This window comes from Phoca vitulina, unplaced genomic scaffold, assembly GCF_004348235.1.
Source record: "Phoca vitulina isolate PV1807 unplaced genomic scaffold, GSC_HSeal_1.0 scaffold28, whole genome shotgun sequence".
NCBI lineage: Eukaryota > Metazoa > Chordata > Mammalia > Carnivora > Phocidae > Phoca > Phoca vitulina.
This window is the reverse complement of record NW_022589731.1, coordinates 8,560,747-8,588,730: the sequence shown is the minus strand read 5'-3', so window position 1 is coordinate 8,588,730 and position 27,984 is coordinate 8,560,747. Positions and strand designations below refer to the sequence as shown.

The 27,984-nt window shown below is 35.8% G+C and overlaps 1 protein-coding gene across 4 annotated transcripts; it reads right to left on the bottom strand.

The window, feature by feature from the left end:
* Positions 1-78: 78 nt before the first annotated feature.
* On the bottom strand, positions 79-27,428 carry PDCD4 (programmed cell death 4). Of its 4 annotated transcripts, XM_032423498.1 has the most exons (14): positions 27,233-27,423; positions 22,772-22,878; positions 21,805-21,835; positions 18,650-18,735; positions 16,768-17,070; positions 14,643-14,737; positions 12,576-12,689; positions 9,793-10,014; positions 8,046-8,143; positions 7,034-7,148; positions 3,788-3,895; positions 3,419-3,529; positions 2,634-2,773; positions 79-608 (listed from the first exon to the last, which is right to left on the bottom strand). In XM_032423498.1, the coding sequence occupies exons 2-14, from the start codon at positions 22,812-22,814 to the stop codon at positions 548-550; spliced, it is 1,527 nt and encodes a 508-aa protein (XP_032279389.1). In that variant the 5' UTR covers positions 22,815-22,878; positions 27,233-27,423; the 3' UTR covers positions 79-547. The 4 variants fall into 4 exon arrangements, with proteins under 4 accessions (XP_032279389.1, XP_032279392.1, XP_032279390.1 ...); XM_032423501.1 differs by lacking the exons at positions 7,034-7,148; positions 8,046-8,143 and having other exon boundaries at positions 27,233-27,428; XM_032423499.1 differs by lacking the exons at positions 18,650-18,735; positions 21,805-21,835 and having other exon boundaries at positions 27,233-27,419.
* Positions 27,429-27,984: the final 556 nt, after the last annotated feature.

The window sequence follows — 27,984 nt, the reverse complement described above, 5'->3', positions numbered from 1 at the left end:
GGAAAAATGATAAGTCTTATGACTAACTCATTTTCTTAAAATTCTTTAAGACAAACAAATAACTTTTTTTTGTTTTTAACTCCCAAAGCACAGTATTCCAACAGCAGCAGCCAACATGGGGTTTTAGCAGCTTAACTTTACCCCCTAAATAAAGCTTTGTATAAACCAGTGATTTTACTACAAAAACACTGTCCTTGAAAGAAAGGAGTGGCAGTCAGACATCAATGCAAAACTTGGAATGATTAGGTCATAAACATGGCACTTACTTACAAAAGGTAGCTTATGAGAATATTCCACTTAAGAAGTGGTTACTCTTCTGTCCCTCCTTAACACCCTCAAATGAAAAAAAAGAAAAAGATAAAAAGAAAACACTTCCTTTAAAAATTCCCCTTAAATTGTAAGTTTATAAAATTTCAGAAACGCCTTGTACCCAAAACAAGTGCTTCAAAAAAAAAACAAAAAAAAAAACCTGTGCTAACAACTCTTACAATTCAGATATATTTATATTTTTTTTTTATAACATCTAAGACTGTAAGAGTTCTTATATTCAGTAGCTCTCTGGTTTAAGACGACCTCCATCTCCTTCACTTACAAAACGTTTTCTGCCCCTGTAATGAAAAGAACACAAGCATGAAAATGGATACCAATTCTGACTACAGATCAAAACCAAAAACACCTTTGGGTTCTTTTGTTAGTCATTAGGTTTTGAAGGGTTTCATTGTTTAAAAAAAAAAAAAAAAAAAGTGAGCATACCTCTAATTCTTTTGAGAAAGACTCTTTCCCAAAGGCTACATACATATCCTAGGATATTAACAAATCAAATGAACGCTAATCTAGGCAGTTTTTAGTTAAATAAAAGCTTATTAAAACAAGTTATTGACCAAATGGAGTCATGTTAAAAAGTTAAAATATAAAGCAAACATGCTATTTAGAATTTTAATATTTACTCCTACTATGTTATTAGTATTATTTGAAAACTAAACAGTGAGCCAAAGAAACACCAACATGACTTGGAATTATGCAAACTAGAGCTACAGAACCCATGAAAATATCCATGTTTAAAAATTTTTTTTAGTTTTTTTCTCAAATGTAGAAAAGCCATAACCTGTCCATGCAGAAACAAATCAGAATCCAATTAATTGCAGTCTATGCCCCATTTTGGAATTCCTACTATTTCAAACTCAAGAGACCTTGCTTCATAATTATAACCACACTTATGCTGTATATGTAGCTATACACAGTAGCCAACAACCCAGGAGAAATAGTTGACCAGCAGCCTAAAGCAATAAGTGGAAAACAGAGTTTGCTCAGGATTAGCCCTCATTCTCTGACCATAAACCAACATGCACAAGCATTCAAGACCACATACAAATGTGCACTTCACCCAAATAAGCTAATGGGTAGAGGATAAAAAGTCACAGTTCTATGGCAAACAAAGAACATTTAGGTATCTCCTCAACTGATCCTTAGAGTAAAGCCACAATAGAAATGACCAGTTAGACTTCTGAACAGAAGCTGAGAAGTTTAAAAAGCTAGTGCCAAGGTGTTGACCCCTTTTCATACTAAGTCTAAGTGGAAATCAGCTACATTTTCCTGCACATAAAGGCTTCAGACTATAATATTAGAGACTGAGATGGGGAACAAAGCAGTAAGTATCAAGAACCTTACCAAAGCTGACAGTATTTACTGATGTATACCACTTGGCACATAAATGATGCCATCACCAAGCAGAGATCTATGTATGTATTTTTAGAGATCTGTATTTTAAAACATTTTTATCAGAGCCATTAAACTCTATCTTCCTCCTTCTCTCTCAACGGCATCTAAACTTTCTAGAGGAAAAGACACTACTAGGAACTATTTTTTCTAAGACTTAATTCTCACAATCAACTTCAATAAAAACAAAGCTTTGCAATTTTTTCAGATTAAAAATTACAAAAACTTAAAATGCACATAAAGCAGACATACACCATACTCAAGTTTAGCTATTACTAACATATCTATTTATAAACTTCATTATAAGCTTCATTTTAACCACAAAAAAAACTCAGCAACTCCTAAAGAGTTACGATTCTAGTAGCACAAATATATCATCTCCAAGGAATCACACACATCCACTTTGAATGAGATAAGATCCAATTAGCCTTAATTCTCCATTCCATGAAGGAGAAAAAGGAAGTTAGTTACATGGAGTACAGGAATGAGCCTAGATCTTTGAAGCCAGGAAAGGTCTGGATTCATCCTTGGCCTCTACCATGTGTGACCTTAGGAAAAGTATACTACACTTCCTTAAACCTCAATTTTCTCCTCTTATTGGTGATAATATCTATTCTGAAATAATATTTCAAGTACTTAGAACAGAGCCTGGTACACAGAACTACTACACAAAGCTAGTTTCCTTCCAGTGAACAAGGGCTTCATGAAGTAGCCCTGTATAGATTTACAAGGGGGCAAAATAAGCTTTGCCCTTGTTTTTCCATAAACTCAAAATAGATCATTTTCATTCTTGAGTGGCTTTAGGGGAGATGTTATTTTTCTGACAGAATTCCAGAATTTTTCTGGAATGACAGAAAATTAGCTTAGCCTTCCCAAGCACTCAGCCAGTATCTTATGTGAAAAAAGTAATAAAGTACCTTGAAGGACAAAGATCTCTGAGTTGTTTGGAAATTATTCCAGCCTGAAAACATTCTTCTACAAATCGCTCAAGCACAGAGTATGAATGTGGGACATCCAGATTAATGTCTGGAATTTCATTGTAAATTCTCTCATAACCCTAAAACAATAAAATTATATACAGAATGTTAGCCCGTATGAAATACATAATGCCATACAACCCATCATTGTCATCAAGCTGCATTTAAGGCCTTAACTGTTCATAAAATTAGAATGAAGTCAGATCTGATCCTTGAAAAGTATAGACAGCAGGTATATTTGTTATAGAATGTCTTCTTTAAAACTTCTCTCAAAAGAGTTTAGGTAGACATCCATCAGACACTGGACATACTTCTTCACCATCTACTTCTCTATATACATTTACTAGACTTCTAAAAAATATAAGGCAAGTAAGAACCTCACCAATATTTTAAATCAGAATAAATTAAATACTTTAAAGTATATTTGTTAAAAGATCACATTCATGTTTGTTTCTAGATATAAAATAGAAACTATCGTATCTTTAAAAGCAGAACTCTTGAGGAAGAACAATCACATCTTCAAAAAACCCACTAAAGTGTTACTTTTAAGAAATGGCTACAAGAGGTCAAACATAATCACAACCATTAAAAAAACAAACAAACTACAGGCACAGTACTATTAAACATACCTAAAAGAACATTTCACTGATAATTCATAATCTTTATTCAATCATTATACATTTAAGGTATAAGCCTAAAATTGTTCAAAATAATGTTATACTTACTCTTTTCATTTGGTCTAGAGTAATGGTAGAAAATTTCCAAAGAGATTTTAATAAATCCAAAATCATCTTAAATGTACTTTCTCCAGTTGACTCTAAAACCATTACAATGGCCTAAAAATTGAATGAATGAATGAACAAATGTTTGGTCATTAATTCATATAAAGAAACTGCTCCTAAATGTATCAGATTCCTTTTGTCTGATATGTAATTATAATCATTATAAAAATTTAAAAACAACATACCCCCTTAACATTAAAATTAAAAAAAAAAAAAAGATGTATGCTATTAAAGAAGCATTAAGTCATTGTGGTACAAAAAGGAACACTTAATAATTCTCTTTGGAATGTCAAAGTAATCAAGTAATCTTACTTCATATACAAGCTCATGGTGAAAATGAGGTACTTCCAGTTCCTTAAGGCAATGTTCAGCTTCAGATATGTCTCCAGAGAGTAAATACTCTTTCAGCAGCATATCAATCTATTAAATTTAAAAATTGAGATATGTTAGAATTCCTAGTTTTTATTTTTTATTTCTTAAAGATTTTATTTATTCATTTTTAGAGAGAGAGAGAGTGCACACATGCACACAGAGGAAGAGGGAGATGAGGCAGACTCCACACCAACCAAGCACAGAGCCCGAGGTGGGGCTCCATCCCACAACTGCCAGACCAGGACCTGAGCCAAAACCAAGAGTCTGATGCTCAACTGACTGAGCAACCAAGGCGCCCCTAGAATTCCTAATTTAAAAGAAAAAAGAAAAAAAAAACTGCTTTTTGCCCATAGGATTTACTTACTCCCAAAGAAGATCACAAACAGTGTAAGAACATACAGACTTGACACAACACTATCACAACAGATTTTTTTTCATAATTAAAAAGTAAACCCCCGATTTTTAAGTGGTTCATAATTATAAAGAAAATGCAGTGCTTCAGTGTGTCTTAATAATCACTGAGATCTAGGAGTAGACTTAAGATGTACATGGCCTGAGTTGTGACCATAATGCTTCAATGCTCGCTATAAAACAAGGAATTTTAAAGACCACTAGAGGGCACTGACTGAAAGTCTCAAGATATATTTTTAATAAAGTGTCACAAACTTTCACTTCCATCAGGATGACCTTAATAATAGTGCACTGGCAGCCAAAAAAATGAGTGATGATAACAGAGCAAAATATCCATATACTTTCTCTTTTCTCTACAGCTAAGGATTTGAAACCAATTATCTAAGATGTTCATCAGTAGTTCAGCTTCTAGTTGTAGCTAAAGAGGCAAGACTTGACTTTCTTGTTCAAATACAATAACCTCTATGGCTCCAGAGAAAAGGAGGAAAAAGTTTTCCAGCATAAGAACTTCAACAAGAATGTTCTTCCTAATACACTGCCTGTTAAAATCACCTTTGCACCTAGTACACACTCAATGAATGTTGGCTGAATGAAGTAAATAATCTCATTTAAGTATCTTTGACTTCAACTTCTGCAATGTATTTTCATGAAAGGTAAAGTAAAATTTATCAGTAGAATACATCCTAATGAGTAATTCCTATTATCCTGCTTTAGGAAAGTAAATATTTAAAGCATGGCACTTGAATAACATGTTTTTACTTTATACTTGTAAATTAATACATTTTATTATTTAAATTATATCATTTAGAGTTCTGTAACTTTGTTATGCAACTTTAAGTATTTAAATGCTTCCCGTTAAGTTCCATGGATCTTTTTGAGAATGACAAATTATAAATACATGTATACATTTCTAAAAGTCTCTTTGTCCAACTCATCCCTCCATGTAAAAAGACATGAATATCCAAATAATGTGAACCTTAAACTCATATTGGTAGTTTTATTCCAATTTTTATCTTGACTATTTTCTGATTGAGATAATTCACATAAAATAGTTTGACAGTTTCTCAAAATACTAATTTTAGGGGAGTATTACCATCTTTTTTTCAAGTTTGTTTTTTTTTTAGTAATCTCTACACCGAACGTGAGGCTAAACTCACAACCCTGAGATCAAGAGTCACAAGCTCCTCCAACTGAGAAAGCCAAGGGCCCTGAGTATTACCACCTTAACAATATTACATCTTCCAATCCATAAATGTAGGATATCTGAGTATCTTTCTATTTATTTAGGTCTTAATTTATTTCAACAATGTTTTGCAGTTGTTGGTATATAAGAATTACACTTGTTTTGTTAAATTTATTCCTAAATATTTTAGTATTTTTTATTCTATTGTAAAAGAAATTGTTTCCTAATTTCACTTCAAAACATTCATTGCTAGTGTACAGAACTAGAACTGAATATTGTATATTGATCTTATATCCTACAACCCTGCTGAATTCATTTATTAGTTGACAGTTTGGTTTTTGTTTTTTTGTAGATTCATTCAGATTTTCTATATGCAGATCATGTCATCTGGGAATAAAGATAAAGTTTTACTTCTTCCTTTCCCATCTAGATGCCTTTTATGTCATAATCTTGCCAAAATGCCCTGGTATCTTGACTGTGTTTATACCCAATCTTCCCAACAACTTGAAAAGTTTTTTAAAACCAGATTTTGCAATCATGACATTACAAACACCAACTTATCTACTTTAAGATATATAAAAGCAAACTGGTCAAAATCTATACTTTCAGCTCCTTAACCCCCAAACTAAGTACACATATCACTAAAAGATTAAATATCGAAACTATAGTCACATGAAAAGAATATACTCAAAAATCAGAAGCACATGAGCTATATAAATCTTCTAATTTTCTTAACAATCCGCAAATAAGATTAAATACTTTTTCTGGTTTCCTGTTATACAACATTACTTTATTGCCAGAAAAAAAGATCCACAGAGAATAAATCTGGCATTTTAATGCAAAAATCAATCATTTTTACTTTTAAAGCATGCATACAGGTAGCGAACTTCCTTACAAAAATCTACCACTCTGATCTACTCTAGTGTTCATAATTCATAACTTATGATCTCAGAGTATCCAGTTTCAAATTACTCATTTAAAAATGTAGTTATTGGGGCGCCTGGGTGGCTCAGTCGGTTAAGCGGCTGCCTTCGGCTCAGGTCATAATCCCAGGGTCCTGGGATCCAGCCCCGCATCGGGTTCCCTGCTCAGGGGGAAGCCTGCTTCTCCCTCTCCCATTCCCCCTGCTTGTGTTCCCTCTCTCGCTGTGTCTCTCTCTGTCAAATAAATAAATAAAATCTTTAAAAAAATAAAAAATAAAAAAAAATAAAAATGTAGTTATTTACTGAGTAACTATAAAATAGAAAGTCTTACTTTGACAGTATTTGAAAAATTTTAAACACCAATATAAGAAAAGACTTCAGGCATTCCTTTGAGGTTCAAATACAGCCTTCTTATGAAAGCCCTTTTAACTTAACTCAGTCTTATTTTTAAGTCAGGGAAACCATAAAAATTTAGTAACAATTATATAATTCTTGTGTAATTTATAGCACTAGGGTATAAAGCCAAATATACAAAGGTTATCCAATTTTCCATGTGTAGCTTTAAGACTGAACTTAATTTTTGTCTGCAGAAATACCAGCTAGAGGGCATAGTTTACTTCCCTAGAGAAATACATGTAAATTAAGTTAAAGACAATACCCAGTAGTTACCTCTTTAACAAGGTGATTAACAGACTGCTGCCCACCTCCAGAACCCCACACACTGTCTTTGCGCTTTCCACCTTTAGACATACTCAGGAGCACAGTAGCCTTGTCCAGAGCAGCTCTACCAAAATAAATAAATAAATAACAACAATAAATAATTCTGGCAACTTGGACATGCTTGAGGCTGACCTAAAAGCTTTCACGTAACCTAAAAGCAACCTAAAATTCAAAGGTCTTTTAAAAAACTACTTTTTAAAATAAAAAGTTGGGAACAAAAAAACAGTTGCTTTTCATGTTAATATTCTCATACTCTCTTCTTTTCTCAATCCACAAAAATCTAAAACCTTATTACAAAATAATTCATCTATCCTGAGGAGAAACATTTTGCATAAAACTAAACTTTTACAAAGATCTATGCCTTCCCACCAGGGCAACCATTCCACTCTGATCTGAGTAGTCCTAGAAAATTAAGTTAACATCTACACCTGAGAAAACCTAACACATGGCTAAGACCAAATCTAAGTTTCCAGAAAGTTATAAAAATCATACAGGATGACTCCCAAATATTACATTTAGCCTAAAATTATACCAAAGAACAAGAGTGAAAAACATTATTTCCTAATATTACTGTAGCAGATAAATATAAAACAGAAAATGGGGTTCCTTTGTTAATACTGTCCATCCTACTAGAATATGAAATAATTACAGAATGTAAAAACTTGAACAGACCTTAAATATTCTCAGTCCAATCCTTCCATTTTATAAATAAGGAAACTGAGGCCCAGAGAAGAGTGGTTTGACATAAAGGTAGCTAGGTTTAGCTAATCCCAAATTTCTACATTATAGTACTGTCCTCTTCCTGTTATATCATGTCAACAATCTCTCAATTTTGTTTTAGCAGTGGAGAATGCACACAAATGACAAACACAATGTCTGAATAATCCAAATGTCATTTCAATAAAATCCTGTAGAATTTCCCCTCTTTTGAAATTCTAAGTAGAAAAATTAATTTACTTACCTAGCCTGTACACAATCTACAGTTCCTTTGTAACTATCAATATAGGTATTACATAAAATTCCATCTCCAACAGCTCTAGCAATAAACTGGCCCACCAACTACAATAAGAAAAAAAAAAAAGCTATATAAAAAAATCTAAAACCTTTATAGGACACAATTTCTAAACGCATAAATGATGAAGACTGGCTGAACTACACAGTCAATATCTAAGATATACTGGAATATTCAAAGACATCTATTTAGCACCTGCTAGTTATGCTCAGCATACTCTCCCACAACTCACCCCTCAAGATAAGCACCATGGTGGGGGGGGCACATTGTTCAATTCTAATCCCCCAACACCTCTGCACACTGCCTGGAACATAGTGTATCATCAAAATTACTTGTTAAGCCAATGGCCTAAATTCAAGAGAACAAACAAAAAAATGGGACTAGGTTTTCTCAAAAACTGATTAAAAGAATTTATTGTATGGAGAAAACTTGGTGTAGAAATTTGTCTGAAAGTATATTCACAGCATTACTTCTTTTTGTTGTTGTTGTTGTTAAAGTAGGCTCCATACCCAATGTGGGGCTTGAACTCATGACCCTGACACCAAGAGTCACATGCGCTCCACAGATTGAACCAGCCAGGCACTCCTTTTCATAGCATTATTTCTTATAAAAATTGGAAACGACTCTAGTGTCTAACAATAAAGGTGTGGTTAAATGATACATAAGATGGTACATTATGTGGCCATTAGGAAATACGTTTACCACATTTTATGGTGTAAGAAGAATCAAGTTTATAAAATAGCATATACAGTATAATTCCACTTTCTTTAAAACAAAAAATGCAAGGATATATAAAAACCATACATTGATATATACCCACAGAAAGTAAAATAGATTTAACACCAAAATGTTAACAGTGGTTATTTTTGCTGGCCTTGCTTCCTTTTGACCTTTATTTTTCAAAAATTCCATTATATGAATTTATGTAATTATTTTTTTAATATATGAGTACTGCTATAAAAAGAAAAAAAAAAGTCCACATCTGAATCATTGCTCAATACCTTACACAGACTACTGTCTGTCATAGAAAAGTATAACAGAAACAGCATTTAGGAATTAACCTACCTATCCCTATTCCTAAATTGATGTTTAAGTAAAATGCTCCTACCTTATTTAAAACTTTGGTTAAGTAAATAGCAACAATTTCACACATTTTCAATTTCAAACCAGAAAGTCACATTATAGTATCAGCATGTATTAAATCTAATAAAAGCATAAGACTTTGAGGACAGAATCTAAATAGAAACAAATTCATGATTTTCTAATTATTTCCCCACAAAGCTACAAAAGGGTACAGACTTATTTATGATTATTTTTATAATAAATATCAGTCAAGCCAATTCAATCTTCAATTATAACAATCTACATATTTTTGAAATCCTAGCTCATACAACGGCTTAACCACATGTAACAGAAAATATAGACAGCAAAAAAAAAAAAATGACCTACAAACTATACAGAGCATGGGTGGAAAAGCAGGATATAAAATTATAGTATGATGAAAACCGTATTAGAAAAAGAAAAGAAGAACAGCTAGACAAAATACACTAAAATGTCAGAGGGCTCTTTTTGTGTGGTAAAAAATATGGGTCATTTTGTCCTCTTTATCTACTGAAATTTCCTAGGGGCATGTATTATTTCTATAATTTGAAGTGTAATGGGGGAGAGAATGAATAAAAAGAAGAGTCATACAAACCTGTGGTGCTCTAGGAGTATCCAATGCCAATTCAGGTAGATCTTTCAATAATTTGTCAAATGATTTTTCTACATCATTTGTGCTCATTACTGTCCCACAAAGGTCAGAAAGAAGCTTAGATGTCATTTCTCTATGACTAGCCTTTCCCTCCAATGCCAAGGACACTGCCAATACTGGTACTCCACTTTTCATTTCACCAAGATTTAAATCTCTTAGCATTTCCTATGAAAAAAAAAAAAAAAACCTAACTAAAAAGTATATGTCACTGTTTTTAATTCAATATAACTTTATTTTTGAAAATTCAAGATTTTATCCATATATCCTTACCTTTTCCCCTTTGGAAATAATCGGAAAAGCAGTCAATTTTGTAGGATAAGATAAATACATCTTTCTGTGCATCTAAATTAGATATTGATCCATTTTGTCAAGCTTTTACTATCTGAACAGCACTAAACTCAAGAATGGGAATTACACCTAAAACAGGATTAAACTATATATTGCTAATAAGTTTGGTGTTAGGAATTAATTACCCCTGTGTCTTATAATTTTTTAAATTTTTTTTTATGTAAGTAATCTCTATACCCGACATGGGGCTCAAACTCACGATCCCAAGATCAATAGTCACATACCCTTCCGACTGACCCAGTCAGGCGCTCCTCATTTCTAGGAATATTCTTCTATGAATATTTGTGGTGAGACTCATTTTACATTATCGTAAGCTGTTTATATAATCTACTTTTCCTCTAAGTTTTCTCTTCACACTAAAGCTTACTTTATACTGTTCATATAAAGTTTAAAAGGAGATCTTAAACTATTGTTTTTAAGTGGAATTATTTCTTTAAATGCTGGGATTAAGTTAAAACTTCCTATTAAAAATATAATAGCAGCTGGGGCGCCTGGGTGGCTCAGTCGTTAAGCGTCTGCCTTCGGCTCAGGTCATGATCCCAGGGTCCTGGAATCGAGCCCCGCGTCGGGCTCCCTGCTCCGCGGGAAGCCTGCTTCTCCCTCTCCCACTCCCCCTGCTTGTGTTCCCTCTCTCGCTGTGTCTCTCTCTGTCAAATAAATAAAATCTTAAAAAATAATAATGATAATAATAATAGCAGCTGCTAATACTAACTACGGTATATAATGTATCAAGCACTGTAACAGCCACTTTAGTTTCTATGATCTTATTTAAGACTCAAAACAACCCTTTTCAGGGAGGTATTGTCATCATACCCAAACCAATGAAAAATTAAGTATTTGCTGAAGACATATAACTGGAGTGGCCAAGTTGGAAGTGGAACACAGGCAGTATGACCCTACAAGCTACTTAGAGTGCCTTCCTTTTTACTTACAGTTCTCAGAGTATTTAAACCATGTTATACTACTAAAACGGTGCTAAAACTATTGTCACAGCCACCTAACTGGTGTCCTGGACTGGGCTTGAACAACTCACTCACTGCTTTTAAACATGATACTTCTCCTTTCTGGGAAACTCTTCAACCATCTTACCCTGGCAAACTTCTCATCATTCTTACATAGCTCAGAATCATCTTTTCTATTACTCTCCATTTTATGCTTCCATAACACTCTGCTTATAGTACTACTCAGTTAATAAATACATAGTATACCTCTAGTCCCATGCTAGGTAGATAGGATTTCAATAGTCTACCCTTACAGGACTTAAACTCTTCCTCTAAAATAGAAGGCTTCACATTATATATATCACTTCCCTCACTTGACTGAGCTTCATAAGGGCAGGAATCACCTATTACAAATTCCTTCACATGGTATGCACTGAAAAAATATTTGTTTTATATTTAAATCCTACAAATCTAAGGATATCAGACCTCACAGTATCAGACAAACCAAGAAAGCCCAGTCTGAAGTATAAGAGTGTAAATTATAAAAGCCTTTCAAAGAGTTGCAATTAAAAAAAATAAAATAAAAAATAAAAAGAGTTGCAATTTTAGTACTTTAAGTCCATAATTCTAGTTAGGTAGTTTTATTTTCCTTTTTAGATTTACTTTATGAACAATTCATAACACAGGAAATGTTCCCATGCAAATTATGTTTCAAAAACACATTTGTTCTCTTGGTTTCTGTATACATTCTTATTCAAATCTTTGTATCTTTGTGTTCTTTTTCTTTTGGGCAGAATACAAAGATAAATTTTATCTTAATCCTGAGCATTGAAATAAACGTCAAAAAAAGAGAACTAAATCAATCATTTTTAACTGAGATCCCTGAAGAGGTTTGAGAAGGTCCACAGATGCCTGAAATTGTTAATATTATTTTATACACTGTCAATTACAAAAATATATAATTGCAAAAATTATTAAAATATTACTTTGCCATTTTTCAGGGAAAGAAATGGCATATAGCCCTCATCACATCCCAAATAGGAAAGAACTAATCTATATTAAGGAAATTTTACTCCATTTCTTAGAAATTCATCTATGCAAAAGAAAATGCTTAAATCGGGGCGCCTGGGTGGCTCAGTTGGTTAAGCAACTGCCTTCGGCTCAGGTCATGATCCTGGAGTCCCTGGATCGAGTCCCGCATCGGGCTCCCTGCTCGGCAGGGAGTCTGCTTCTCCCTCTGACCCTCCCCCCTCTCATGTGCTCTCTCTCATTCTCTCTCTCTCAAATAAATAAATAAAATCTTTAAAAAAAAAAAAAAAAAAAAGAAAATGTTTAAACTTATTCAGTGATCCAAGATCATTTTGGATATGATGTTCTGCTTTTAATAGTGTTTTCTTTCCTGTATTAAATAAATCATACTTGCAATTTTAAACCTACCGCAACTTCATTAGTATCTCCATGCTCAAAATATTCCTGTATGATTGGTGTTAAAGTCTTCTCAAATGCTGTTTCATCCAAAGGCAAAACTACAGTTTCATAAACACAGTTCTCCTAGGAGGGAAAGGAGGTGAAAGAGTTATAAATTAATGAACAAAATATTCATATAAACTGAAATTTGTTTTTAGTTTTTTACTTATTTTTTTTATGTTCTTAGAAATATTTCCATGTCCAACAATTAGCTAAAATAGATAAGTATATACAAACAATATGGAATAAAAACAATCTAACATATACCCTGGTAATTTCCTGTCTAAAATTCTCATCACCATGAATTATCTCATGCAAAGACAGTACTTTAAAAAAGATGTCATAGGGGCGCCTGGGTGGCTCAGTCGTTAAGCGTCTGCCTTCGGCTCAGGTCATGATCCCAGGGTCCTGGGATCGAGCCCCACATCAGGCTCCCCGCTTAGCGGGGAGCCTGCTTCTCCCACTCCCCCTGCTTGTGTTCCCTCTCTCATTGTGTCTCTGTCAAATAAATAAATAAAATCTTAAAAAAAAAAAAAAGATGTCATAATGTCTGGGATTTGTTTCAAAATAATTCAGAGCATGGGCGTGGGAGTGCATGCAGGGGAATACAAGAGGAAAAATAAACGGAGGTACAGGATAAAACAAGACTGACCATGAGTTATTAATTACTGAAGTTGGTAAAGCTGGGAGACAAGTACAAGCATGTTCGTTACACTATCCTACTTCTGTATAAGTTAGAAATTTTCCATTAAAAAATAAATATATATATGTTCATTATAAAATCTATTAAAAATTTACATTCTCATGGATGGACCTAAGTGAAATAAGACTGAGGAAGACAAATACCACATGACTTCACTCATATGTGGAAATCTAAAACAAAAACAAATAAACAAAAAAGAATCAGACCTGTAAACACAGAGAACAAACTGACAGTTACCAGAGGGGAGGGGCAAGATTGGTGAAGGGGAGTAGGAGATACAGGCTTCCAGTTATGGAATGAGTAAGTCATGGGAATAAAAGGCACAGCAGAAGGAAGAAAAACAAAATTTACATTCTCAACATTGAAAAAAGATGGTCATGTTCCCAAAATAAAATTTACCATAGAGTTACCATCCTGAAGAGTAATATTTTAAAAGGAACCTAATATCTATAACTCTTTTATGATACTCAAAAGAATATATATTCTTCTCAATTATCATTACTATAGAAACTATATTAATTCAACAGAATTTATTGAAAAATAGTCAACTTGGGGGTGCCTGGGTGGCTCAGTTGGTTAAGCATCTGACTCGGTTTCAGCTCAGGTCATGATGTGATGGGTCTTGAGTTCGAGCCCCACGGCGGGCTCCACACTCAGCAGGGAGCCTGCTTGAAGATTCTCTCCCTATGCTCCTCTCCCAATCTCTCTCTCTCTCTCAAATAAATAAATATTTTTTTAAAAAAACAGTCAACTTGGGGCACCTCGGTGGCTCAGTCCGTTAAGTGTCTGCCTTCGGCTGAGGTCATGATCCCAGGGGCATGGTATTGAGACCACATTGGGCTCCCTGCTCAGCAGGGAGTCTGCTTGCTTCTCCCTCTGCCCCTCTCCCTGCCTCAAATAAATAAATAAAATCTAAAAAAAAAAAAAAAATCAACTCAATAATCCTAAGTAAATCTGTAAAGACCTACTTTTAACTCACTTCACAAATGAAGTGAAAATTACACAAATATCATTATCAGTTAATGTGGTTTCCTAATCTAAAATTTACCTAAAAGTCCAAAAGGACTGAGTATATGTATGACTTAGATACAGATACTAATGTGTGTATACACATATACATACACACACATTATATGTGTGTGTATATATATATATACATATATATATATATATACACACACACTATAAATCATATATACATGATTTGACAGGTACAGAGTATAGATATAGAATGTATAATTTGACAAATGTATGAGTAAACTACAGACATGAAGTCAAAAAACTTACTAGCATTTTAAACATAAGATTAAAAAAATAAAGTAAAACACTGATACCTGGTCGTCATCATAGTTAGGATCTTTCACATCCACCTCCTCCACATCATATACCTGTCCAGGTGTACCCCAGACACCTTTGCCTCCTGCACCACCTGAAAAAGTTTAGAATTGAGAAAGAACACAAAGTTCATAGTTCATAAATTTTAACTGAAATCTGAAATAATTCTAGATATTCAGATATTAATTAACAGTTAAAAAACTGCATTTTAATTTCTATGCCAGTTTTTTCTCCAGTTGAATTATACTTTAAACCTTTTTTCTTGGATCACTGCTTTTTCAGTCATGATTAGATATTATATATTTTATAACCTATTTCTAAAACATCAAGTTGAAATAGCTTATAAAGTTAAAACTAAAAAGGCAGATGCTTTAAAATGAAAGCAAAAACAAAACAAATAAAGATCAGAAAAATATGTATATCAGGGACCCCAAAGGGTGTGACAATGTAGCTGACCTCTAAATTTTATTTGACATTTCATAAGACCAAAACAAAAAGAAGTATGTTGAGCCAATAAGATGTGGCATAGGAAACTCAGTAAGGGTGAAATTACTTAACAAAGAAGCACAGTTTCCACTGGAAGTGTTTCAAAGTCAAATACTCTTTAAATATAATAGTACACATTAAACTATACTTGACAACTGGCAATATGTTACGAATAACTAAGCTATTTAAGCACTGACTGCACTGATCGTTATTTCTCTGTACTTCTATTTACAAACTAACCAGATGAAGTTTAACAATCCCAACTTTCAAAGTGGTTTTTCTACATAAACTTATTGAAATATTTTTATAATGCTGAATAGATTACATTATTTTTAAGGAACTTTTCAATATCACCAACTTTTTTTGAGGTTGTATTTTATATCAACACTAGAGTAAAACAGAATCTGATTATTAGGATTCATTTTGATCTAACCAATGGTTGTAGAGCCATTCAACAAGAATAACAGTTTTTGACCAATCACAAAAACATTTTACAAGAATCCTAGGCTATAAATTGAAGTTCACACCATTCAGAAGCTGTGAAATCTCCAAATTACATCAAAACCCTACCACAGACCAAAGCTAACATCCCTCATCAACAAATACTTAAGTATCTACAACTGCTAGTCACTACTCCAGGCACTAGACATAGCAGTGAAAAAATGGACCACTCCTAGGGTATCTCGGTTAGGTGTCTGCCTTCGGCTCAGGTCATGATCCCGGGGTCCTAGGATGGAGCCCGTGTCCAGCTCCTCGCTGAGCAGGGAGTCTGCTTGAGGATTCTCTCTCTCCCTCTCCCCCTGCCCCTCCCCCTACTCATGCTCTCTCTCTCTCAAAATAAATAAATAAAATCTTTAAAAAAAAAAAAATAGATCATTCCACTCCAGTATCCAAAAGAGAAATGAAGAGAACTCGGGGGGGCGCCTCACTGGCTCACTTGGTAGAGCATGCAACTCTTGATCTCGGGGTTGTAAGTTCGAGCCCCATGTTAGGTATAGAGATTACTTAAAAAATAAAATCTTTTAATAAATTAAATTGAATGAATGAATGAATGAAACGAAAGAACAAACAAACGAACGAACTCGGAACCAGACCTACGAAATCATTAAAATTCTGATCCACTTATTACCAATCTAATTTATATTTATCCTATATTCTTAACCAAGGACATAATTACATTCATTAGATAATAGGTATGATGAATTGTTTTTAACTTTTATTTATTAAGTAATCTCTACCTGCAATGTGGGGCTCAAACTCATGACCCCGAGATCAAGAGTGACATACTCCACTGACTGAGCCAGCCAGGTCCCCCAGGTATGATGATTTTCTGACCCCACTTTCAAGCAAAGTTAGAGAATACATGCACAATTCATAACTGTACAAAAAAATCCATGTGTATTTTGCTGAAAAAAATAAAGTTCTGCTCAAGAAAACAATCTCCTCCAGAGAAAAAGCTCAACTTAAAGAAAAAGTGGGATGGTCCTCAGATTATTACTTTGTAAAAACATACATAAATCATAAAATCTTACATTATCATTGTTTAAATTTCTTGCCTTCCTAGAACAAAGAAACCATAATTTAAGTATCAGGTTATATTGTTTTCTATTTGTTTCTTTGGACATGAAATATACCAACCTTTCTTTGGTAGTCCCCTTCCTTTCCCAGATCTGGATCTCCTATCTAGCAACCTTCCCTTTGGACTGGTTGGTACAGTTACTCCACTTCTAAGGGCTTCACTTCCATTATCACTGACTGAATCGCCTCTGCCAGAGTCCCGGGATGAGTTTTTCCTCAGGCGCCTTTTTGCCTTGGCATTAATTCTAGCTTCATTAATGGAGGATGCCGAAATCCAATTTCCATTTATCTCATTTTTTATTTCTTCAGTCCCAGCATTTTCTTCATCACCAGAAAAGAGAGAGTCGCTTAAATTATCAGGATCTTAAAGAGGAAAATGAAGAAAGAAAATACTACATAAGTACTTTAATCATCCACTGTTATATCAGTTATCATCCTAAGCTATATTAGGTTGAATCACATGAAATTACTATTTTTTAGGTAACAGTCACATATTGGCAATTTCATATGATTTGATCTAATAAATGACAACTAAACAGGATTACTTTTCACATTATCATAGAAAGTAAACTAAGACAGTGAATTTTGGTGAGCAAAGTTTAATGAAAGCATGTTATATGTTTAGAAAATAAAATCTATGTTAATATACAACCACAGATAAAACCTTTCGACTTCTGTGAGCTAAGAGAGTTAAGCAATTGGAGATAGTAAGAAAATACTAAGAATCTTGAGAGAAGAAAGATAAACTATTATTTACAGAATGCCTACTAGCACTGTGCTGGATGTTTTGTCATTTACCCACAAGTTTGAGAGCTATTTATTACACACAGGGTCATTAATACAGATAAGGAAACTAAGGTTGAGAGTGTTTAAATAACTTCCCAAACAACTCATGATTAATTACAGACACTTAGGAAATATTACTAATCCAAAGAGCCTGAAAGGTATTTGGTAAATAAATGATCTGTTGAGGATTCATTGCTTTCAAAGGTAAAGCTTGGGGGGGGGGGGGGCGCGGGGAGGGAGCTTGCTTTCAAAGCTCTAATTCACCTCTCCAAACTTGACTTATATCACTTATCATCTTCTGACAATCTTCCAGGCTACATAAAATTTATACATTATTCCTTGAAAGATAGCAACATATTTGGAGTTTCCAATGGTCCCGTTGAGAATGTCATCCCCACTGCTCTTTTCACTTATCAAAATCCTTTAGGATATACTCAAGTTTTATTTCCTCCATAAAAATCTTTCCTAACAATTCTAGCCACAATGACCCTAATGCCCACACACCGTTCATTTACACTACGGAAACCACTTTATTTCTAATTTATGTAGCAGTCTTGCTTTTCCAAGTAAGTCATAAGCCTCAAAAGAGGAACCACGCCTTTACCTGTACTTCTCTGTACTCAGCACCTAACAGAGTATCCTTCATACTATCAACTCAAATATCTGTGGAGATCAATGGCATGGAGACAGTTGGCTTTGCTCTGAAAATTTTCTAAGTCAGTGAACTACTGAATTAGTTACCCTTGAGCCAGAGTTTTGTTCATTATGGCTAACTCAAGTCAGAGTTGAATCCCTCAAATGGTTTTACATTTCCTAAATGTAATTAGACTGTGTCAAGTCCATGTGTATAGGTTTTAACATGCTTTAAGATAATATGTTAAAACTGAAAATTTTTTAAATCAACCTATAAAAAACAAATGTGTTGAAATCTTTATAATTCTTGACAAAAAGTATAAAAGTTAAGAACATTCTGGTAATCAAAAAACAAACATAACAGTAAGTAGAGTCCAATTACATCATTAGTTTCCTAGTCTCTGTGCCTTCAATCTTCAAACCATCTCCAAACTGCATGAAAACTGATTTTCTAAAACATGCCCCCACTGAAAACCCTTTGAAGATATTCCCACTGGGTCAAAATAAAGTTTAAACTCATTACCTTGTAACTTAAGATCCTTCATGATCTTGCCCCTGCTTACATCATCAGAGTAATCGCTGACCACTCCCACATTCAAACGGTCAGAGCTTAGATTTGATATCATAGGTAGTGATGGGGGGATTAGTTTAGCAGAGAAATACAGAATATATTAGGAAAAAAAGAAAGTATAAAATGGAAGACCAGCAAAGAAAATGTTACAATAATCCATTACTAACTAACTGAAAAGATCAAGAGTAATAACTTTGGGGTAAATAAGAAAGTGACACTCAAAGAAAAAATAAAGAGCTTTTAAACAGAAGAAGCATGAAATGTAGTCTTAAAAAAGTTTTTAGACTAAGACAGGAAGTTAGAGTTAGAGGGTGAGTTTGAGACATCATCACAACCACCATCATAACTAAACGACTGCAACTACTAGTAGCGGTAGTAGTCACAGCAGTAGTACAACTTCTTTTGTCATTACCGTCATCGTTATTACTACTAGATACCAGGTTCTATGCTAGGCACTTAACATACATGGTCTATAATCTTCACGAAGCTCTATAATGAAGCTGTTTATCCTCAATTTACAGATAGAAGATGTTTCATAGAAAAGTTATGTATCTAAAAAGGATTGTGGCCAGGATTCAAATCCACATTTAAATCTCAGATTATAACTGTAGAAAATACAGAGCTAGAGTACAGCAGAGTAGTCACAGCTAAAGAGACAGGACAAGTGAGTGATTATAAAGACAGAGAAGCAGAAGAGTAAGAGGAAGGAGAAAAAAAGACCAGAGATCAGACAAGTTAGATGGAATTTCAAGTAAGAGCAGGCCGTTGAAGAAAACATTAAACATCTACCTGTAACATATTGCTTTCATTATTCTATAATTACGGAAAACCACTAAACTCATCCAGAAGATAAAGGACATCAAATTACAATAAAATGTCACTTTAAACTGTCACTTGGAGTACTAAAGTATTCAATTTCAACACATTTCCCACAATTTTCAACTATTTTAATATCCTTTCAAATATCTTCATACGACTGCAGCAGAACACATCTAGGTATATTTTATCTATTAGATCTTATTTTTAACCCATGTTTCTATCAATTACTCTTTTGTATTTTGCTATTCATATTTACCTAGTTTTTTTTTTTTTTTAAGATTTATTTGAGAGAGAAAGTGCACACGCGAGCAGGGGGTGCAGGATGGAAAGGGAGAGAAATCCTCAAGCAGACTCCCCATGGAGTCTGCATGGAGCCCAATGCCGGGCTCAATCCAGGACCCTAAGATCTCCTGAACTGAAATCAAAAGTTGGCCACTTAACCGACTGAGCCATCTAGGTGCCCCATATTTACCTAGGTTTTAGGGTTCCATAACCACTACTGATCTTACTTTAAGAAAACCAAAATATAAAAGATAAAAAACCTGAGTACATAATATGGTGACTTCAAAATTGTTTTCCACTGTGTACTAATTCCCCTTCTAAATCCTCTGGTATCTCAGTAGTAACCAATCTAACTTACAGTATTACAGAAGCCAATAATCAAATTTTCAATTAATGGTCCACTGACTGGCATAATTAGAATTAACAATATTAACACATTTCATTTGTTACATACAAAATATGTGCTATGGGCATGACACACATACACTATAATCTCATTTAATCCTAACAATAAACCTACAGAGAGGGCATTTGTACCCCAGTTTTATACATGAGAAAACTGAAGGTCAGAGCAAACAACCTACTTCCCCAAAGTAACAGACTAATACACTAGTCTGACTTGGGACTATTTGCTACAGGAAGAATTTATAGCAAAGGTCTGTCTTAGGCCCATCCAAGTATTGAAGAACTACAAGTCCTTTATATTAAGGTAGTTCTGGCCAGGCATCAAGAACAGGGTTAAAAGAACTAGGACTTGTTACAGACAGAAAACAAAATATGTAAAACTTAGAGTCGTGTGGTCTCACAGAAATATAATGCAGGCCAAATATGTAATTTTAAATTTCCTAGTAGCCACATTAAAAAGAAACAGGTGAAATTAATTTTAATATATTTTATTTAATCTACTAGATGTTACAGACTTTGAACACAGAGTCAATATAAAAAGTTATTGAGGTCTTTCACATGTATCATATGACCTCACTGATATGAGGAATTCTTAATCTCAGGAAACAAACTGAGGGTTGCTGGAGTGGTGGGGGGTGGGAGGGATGGGGTGGCTGGGTGATAGACATTGGGGAGGGTGTGTGCTATGGTGAGTGCTGTGAATTGTGTAAGACTACTGAATCACAGACCTGTACCTCTGAAACAAATACTACATTATATGTTTAAAAAAAGAAGAAGAGGATAGCAGGAGGGGAAGAATGAAGGGGGGGAAATCGGAGGGGGAGACAAACCATGAGAGACTATGGACTCTGAGAAACAAACTGAGGGTTCTAAGGGGAGGGGCATGGGGGGGAGGGGTTAGCCCGGTGATGGGTATTAAAGAGGGCACGTTCTGCATGGAGCACAGGGTGTTATACGCAAACAATGAATCACGGAACACTACATCAAAAACTAATGATGTAATGTATGGTGATTAACATAACATAATAAAAAAAAGAGTGCAATGAAAAAAAGGGGGGGGCGCCTGGGTGGCTCAGTTGGTTAAGCGACTGCCTTCGGCTCAGGTCATGATCCTGGAGTCCCGGGATCGAGTCCCGCATCGGGCTACCTGCTCGGCAGGGAGTCTGCTTCTCCCTCTCCCGCTCCCCCCTCTTGTGCTCTTTCTCTCTCTCACTCTCTCTCTCAAATAAATAAATAAATAAATCTTTAAAAAAAAAAGGGGGGGAGTTACTGAGGTCTTTCATTCATATGAAGTTTTAAAATCTGGAATGTGTTTGCACCCACAGTACATCTCAATTCAGACAAGTCACATTTCAAGTGCTCAATAGCCACATGTGGCTAGTAGCTATCATACTGGGCAGTACAGAAAAGTAGCAATTATCTATACGTGAAATATATTCTTAAAATATATTTTTACCATCCTCACTTTAATGAAGCAGGAATATGATGCCCATTTATAACCCTAAAAACAAGTATTCACATAGCTATTGTATATAGCAGCACCAAAATAATCATTAATTATTGCAATAATTTTTTCAACTATAATCTTCTAGCACACTTACAAAATGGCAAGAGGTTTCAACTTCAAAGTGTCTGTTCAGATCAAAGAAAACTATATTAATTTGTACATAGTGAATTATTCATTGAAAAAATAAAACTACTATAGTATTAAAAAATGAAGTATGATAAATATATTTAAATTACAAAACAGTGATCTTTTCAATACTAATAAAATTATAAAGCAAAGAATTATCTAAAATATACCAATAGGAAAAGCTCTCACCATTCAGAATATCGCAAAATCCTAATTAAGATTATTGTGAAAGTTATAAATACATTTTAAGTTGTCTGAAGTTACTCAACATTTAAGCCTCTATTCCACAAAACCATTTTTATGATAATGTGCTATTGAAGCATCATGGAAAATCAAGAAAAATAACATAGGTAATATAAGATATAAATTATTAATTAGGAAAGAGATCAAAGATACCAGTAAGAGTTTATATTATAGAAATCACTAGCTCATTTGAAAATATTAATGAACAGGTTCACTATTCTCCATTCTGTTAAATACAGTTTATTATAAATAGTGGAGAATAAGAATGTATGGAATGTGAAAGGATAGGCAGAAAAATAAGGACATGTGAAGAATTTCTATAAAAAGAAGAATCACAGGGGCACCTGGGTGACTCAGTTGGTTAAGCGTCTGCCTTCGGCTCAGGTCATGATCCCAGTCAGGTCATCATCCCAGTCAGGCTCCCTGTTCAGCAGGGAGTCTGCTTCTCCCTCTTCCTCTGCCCCTCCCCCCAGCTTGTTCTCTCTCTCTCTCTCTCTCTCTCTCTCTCTCAAATAAATAAATATTAAAAAAAATCACAAACTTGATTTTAAAAATAATATAACTCACTTTCTTGTAGTATGAATAAGATGGTTTTTAAAGTAAAGATGGTTTTAATACTATGTTTTCATAAAATTTTGTAAGACCTCAAACATGCTCATAATACAGTCAAGGTTGAAAATATTCTTACTTACCTGTGGGGTTTACATTCAGTATTTGCTCATTTTCTATATCCATTGTTCTTTAATGTCACTTGCACTGATTAAATTACTAATGGAAGTCTTCCCTTGGAATCTATTTCCTTAAAAAGAAAAAAATTTCAGTATCTTCCAAACTGACATAATTAAGGTAAATTGAATTTACTTAATCACTGTAAAAAAAAAAAATCAGCACATAATTTCATTTTTCAAAAAAGAGCTCTCTTTACTTTGAAAAATAGTTTACCACTATTAACATTTGGTTTCAATCTTCCTGACAAATGTATCTGGGTCCAAAAAAAAAAAAATACCCGTGTTTCTGAATGTGCCAAAGCACCCCTTTAACTTGGAAGTAAAAGATGTATAAACATATACATGTTTATTTCAAATTAAAGCAGTATATACATACTCCAAATTTTTTAGGACTACCAGGACTCATAATTAATCTGATGTACATAATACTGGATAGTTCACTACCAATGAATTGTAAGAACTACTACAAAATGCAAGCAACAGTTTTAATCAAGCATATCACATGACTGTGTTAATTTTTCACACTACAACGTATCTGAAGGCAGACAGGTCTGCCATTTTATCAACTACGCGTCCATAATTACAGTTAGAAGACTTTGAGATTTGGAGAAATTTTTATAAATGGTGTTTTCTACAATGAGAGTATTATTTTCATAATCTGAAAAACCCATTCTTTTTTTAATTAAAAAAAAATTTTTTTAAAAGATTTTATATTTAAGTAATCTCTACACCCAATATGGGGCTCAAATTTACAACCCTGAGATCAGGAGTTGCATCTTCTACAGACTGAGCCAGCCAGGTGCCTCCCCCACTCTCTTAAAAATATATAATAAAATAAACAAAGCCCTCGCCTTTAAAAAAGAAATAAGTACAATGGCATTAGCATCTCAGTATTATAGACCTCAATTTCAAAATGGCTTAAAAATTATCAATGCTGAAGGTTTTGATGAAATCTTATTTAACTTAGTGATATAAATCTAACTTACTTGAAAGACTATCAAAATACATTTTGATGAAAACTTTTACCAGAAGGTGTAACCAAATGATTTTAGAATCTCTCTGTAAATATTTTTAAAATAGTGTTTTACAGTACTTAAGCACTGATTGATCTGTTCAAGTCATACAGGTTAGATATAAGCCCTCCCAATCACTTACAATCATTTCACTAGCAGTGTGCTTTCAAGATATAAAATGAACAAATTAATGAAAATTTAACCATAATATATATGATGCCTCCTGGGACTCAACTGACTTTTTTTTTTTTTTTAAGTAAACTCTACGCCCAATGTGGGGCTCGAACTCATGACTAGGAGATTGAGTCACATGCTCCACAGACTGAGCCAGCCAGGCGCCCCTCAACTAACTTTTAAATTCCTTAATATAAACTATTTTAACATCTTAAAAGTTTGTAGTCCTTTGATCCAGAAAAAGGTATTATTTTGTAAAACAAAAATAAACACACCTTAATGCTACAATGATAAACTTCTTAATATGGCATAATCCTTAGGCTACCAGGATGCTATCATACCACTTAAGAAATTAAGAAAATGGTGAGACCACTCTCCAATTCTACTCAGAATAAACAGACTTAAGTGATTCTATATAATGATTTTTCAATATCATAATTTCCACCAACTCTGGATTTAGGGGAGAAAAAATGACCCTTAAAGATATGTATATAGAAATTCATATAACTATATAAACAAAAATGTTTACAAACCTAAGCATTTAGTGTTCTCCATGTCTGAAAATGCCATATCTGTTTCATTTTATATGAGTTACATGTTATAGGAAAGTGAAAATGTCTTATGATGTGTGTATGAGCTTTTTAAACTAGAGTTACATTAAAAAGTCTTTGAGAGAATACTTTCTGCAGAACCTAGCTACTAAAGGAAATGAAATTATTATAACTGATGTTTATAAGGCCTTTTATAATTCACAGAGAATTTTACAGGCATTATTTCATGTACCTCTCAGAACAATCTTGAGCTATTTACTCCACTTTGCACACAACTAAACAAATTCAGAGAAGGTAGGTGATCTGTCCAAAGAGAGACAGCTGCTCAATGGAAGAACCAGAACCCAGACCTTCTCAATCCAGGACTGCTTGCACAAGTTCAATCCGAGATTTTAATATCCCACAAGAAGATTCTTTTTTAGGGCTAACAGACAGAAGCTTATTAAAACACAGACTCTTATTGTTGTATCAAATCTTTAAATACTACTTTCCAAACACCAAAAATAATATTTATTTTAAACTATTACACAAAAGACATTCAGTTGGGCAAAGAAAATTATTAGGTATGACTATCATCTATAACTTACCATATTTGTTTTTATTAAGTAATCCTAACTAGGGGGAAAAAAAAACCCTTGTCTGTGTCTTTAGGCAATGATAACGCAATCAAGAACTCAGTCACACTTGATAGGAACACAGACATTTTAAGAATTTAGAGAAAGATAAAGATACATTGCATGTTTTTCCTCTCTTCAAAGTAGTGGAGCTTTTTTCCAGTTTACTTAACAATCCATAAGATTTTTGCCCCAAACTTAGCAAAAACATAAAGCAAAAATTCTAAACGCCACATCCTTAAAACTAAACAATAAATTTTCAATAAGAAAGCAAAAGTATACACAGAAGTTTGACAAAATTAAGGCTAACATTAAAGTTTTCATTTCTTCAATGTGTTTTACAGAAACATACAATCAGAAGTATTCAAATGTCATGACATTCCCCAGGAGACAGAGCCTCACCTTCCCACCCTCCCCCCACCCCCCCTCAAAAAATCTGTTTCCTGAAATATACCTCATAAACCACTCTGAGTTTCTGGAGTCAAGTTTAGACCATATGCTAACCAGAAAATTATTTGTATTCATTCCAGGGCTACAATCACAGCTAATTAGCAACTTAAAATAAAATCAGCTAAAAGTATTCAACCACAATGATGCAAAATCAAGCAGTACAGAAAATATCAAATTGTCATTTATTTTTGCACTCCCAGCAACTATTTTTCCTTTCTCATGACTACAACAGAAGAACCAATCAAAATATAACTCCAAGATCCCTGATGAGATAGTAAGCGATTTAAGAAACCTACAACGAGGGCGCCTGGGTGGCTCAGTTGGTTAGGCGACTGCCTTCGGCTCAGGTCATGATCCTGGAGTCCCTGGATCGAATCCCGCATCGGGCTCCCTGCTCAGCAAGGAGCCTGCTTCTCCCTCTGACCCTCCCCCCTCTCATGTGCTCTCTCTCTCGCATTCTCTCTCTCTCAAATAAATAAATAAAATCTTTAAAAAAAAAAAAGAAACCTACCATGAAGGAAGGTTAAGGACATAAATACCAGTAATTAAATTTAGAACGCATCTGCAGTGCTCCCCTTTTAGAAAAGTATACGGTGGTTTCTAAAAAAATTACATTAGTAAGAATGCCAAAATTCTAAAACTTAGCAGTAAAAATACAAGTAAAAACAGGCGGTGACTTTTTTTTTTTCACACGACGCTACATTTTTGATCGTTTTAATCATTGCAGATACTGCACAGTTGCTGGTTACATAGCCAGTGCTCACAGGGCATGGGAGCCCGGAGATACTGACTTCTGCAGACAGTTTTCGAAGCTCTGGGGGGGGGGGGGGGGGCACACGACCCCTCTTCACGTACACTGCAGCACCAAACCGACGAATGCAGCAGAAACGGCCGGCCTGCGTTTCACAGAAAGAGGGCTCCCTTCCTGTCTTTGTTTTCTCTGGGAGATTTTCACTTAAACTAAAAAAGCGACCCTTCGCCCGAAGTCCGCGCAGGGCCGGGGAGGCGGGCAAGTGTCCGCCTCCGAGCGGCCCCTCCCGCAGCGGCGGGCCTTGCTCTCCGCAGCGGGCGCAGGCCGGGACCCCGCGGGCCCCAGTCCAGGCCGGCCCCGGGGGATGCTGGACTGGAGCGGCCGGGCCTGGGCTCCAGAGCGCGGGCCGGGGTCCCCCAGGGAGGCCACGGGGGCGGGGAGGGCGCGAACCTTCCTCACAGGATTTCAGTCAGGCCAGAAACACGCCTCCCAACGTCCCCCCTCAAAAGTAAGAATGAAAACTCGGCCTTCGTGGGGATGAGGGGCAGCCCCTCGCTGGCTAGCGCCCCGCACACCCGGCTAAGCGGGGAGAGGGTCCGGGAGGGGGCGGGCCGGCGCCGCCGCGCTCCGGGCCCCGGCCCGGGAGGGAACCGGGGCCCGCCCTCCGCAGCCCGGGGCGTTGGGGCGCCCGCGGCCCTGCTTGCGGGGCTCGGAGGAGGAGGCCGGACCCCCGCCCACCCGACCCGGCCCCGACCCGGCCGCGGCCTCAGGCCCCCTCCCCCTCCCAACGTGCGGCGGCCTCCGAGGAGAGACGGGGCTGAGGGAGAGAGCGCAGTGGTTCCGAGCGTGCGAGCCGCCTCACTGGTACTGACCCCTCGGGCCGCCGCCGTCGCCGCTGCTCGCCCAGGTCCCTGGTCCGCCGGCCCAGACCCCACAGCTCAGCTTCTGCCGCCGCCTCAGAGCGTCTCTGCCCCCTCTCGCTCTATTTGTTTTTGTTTAGTTCTACCCAGTAACACGGGGGCGAGAGAGCGGCGTTTATTGGCCGAAGCCAGGAGGCCCGCTGGCCAATCGTGGCGGTGGAGCGGAAGCTGAGGAGAAAAAAGGGAGGCAAGTGAAACGTGGAAAGCTGGGCAGGGGCGCCAGAAGGCGCATGCGCGTCGGGCTCCTGGAACTGGCGGGAGTGGGAGCCGGGCGGGAAGCTGGGGGCGGGAGGTTGGGAGGTGCGGCAGGATAAGAGCGTAGGCGACAGGGCAGTGCCTTGGGGTGAGGACCAGCCTGAGGCTGCCGTGACCTGCTCACCCATTCCTCTCCCAGGGCAGTCAGCAATCCCGGCTAAATGTTGAGCTTCTGGAGGGTCCCTGCCTCCATTTCCAGACGCTCTTCAGGCGAATACCCTTAATCTCTAGGGTTGCTTCTCCCGCGGGTCTTGTTCACTCCTTGGCTCCTACTGTGTACACTAAGAACTTTATCTCAGTGAATGCCCTCATCCCTTGAAGATAGAAATCACTCCCATTTCACAGATGAGGAAATAAACGCTCAAAAACTCTTTGAAGTCCCTGTGCTAATCACGACTAGTTAGGCTCCTGGGATTCAAACTCCCACAGTCCCACTCCAAGACTGGGGT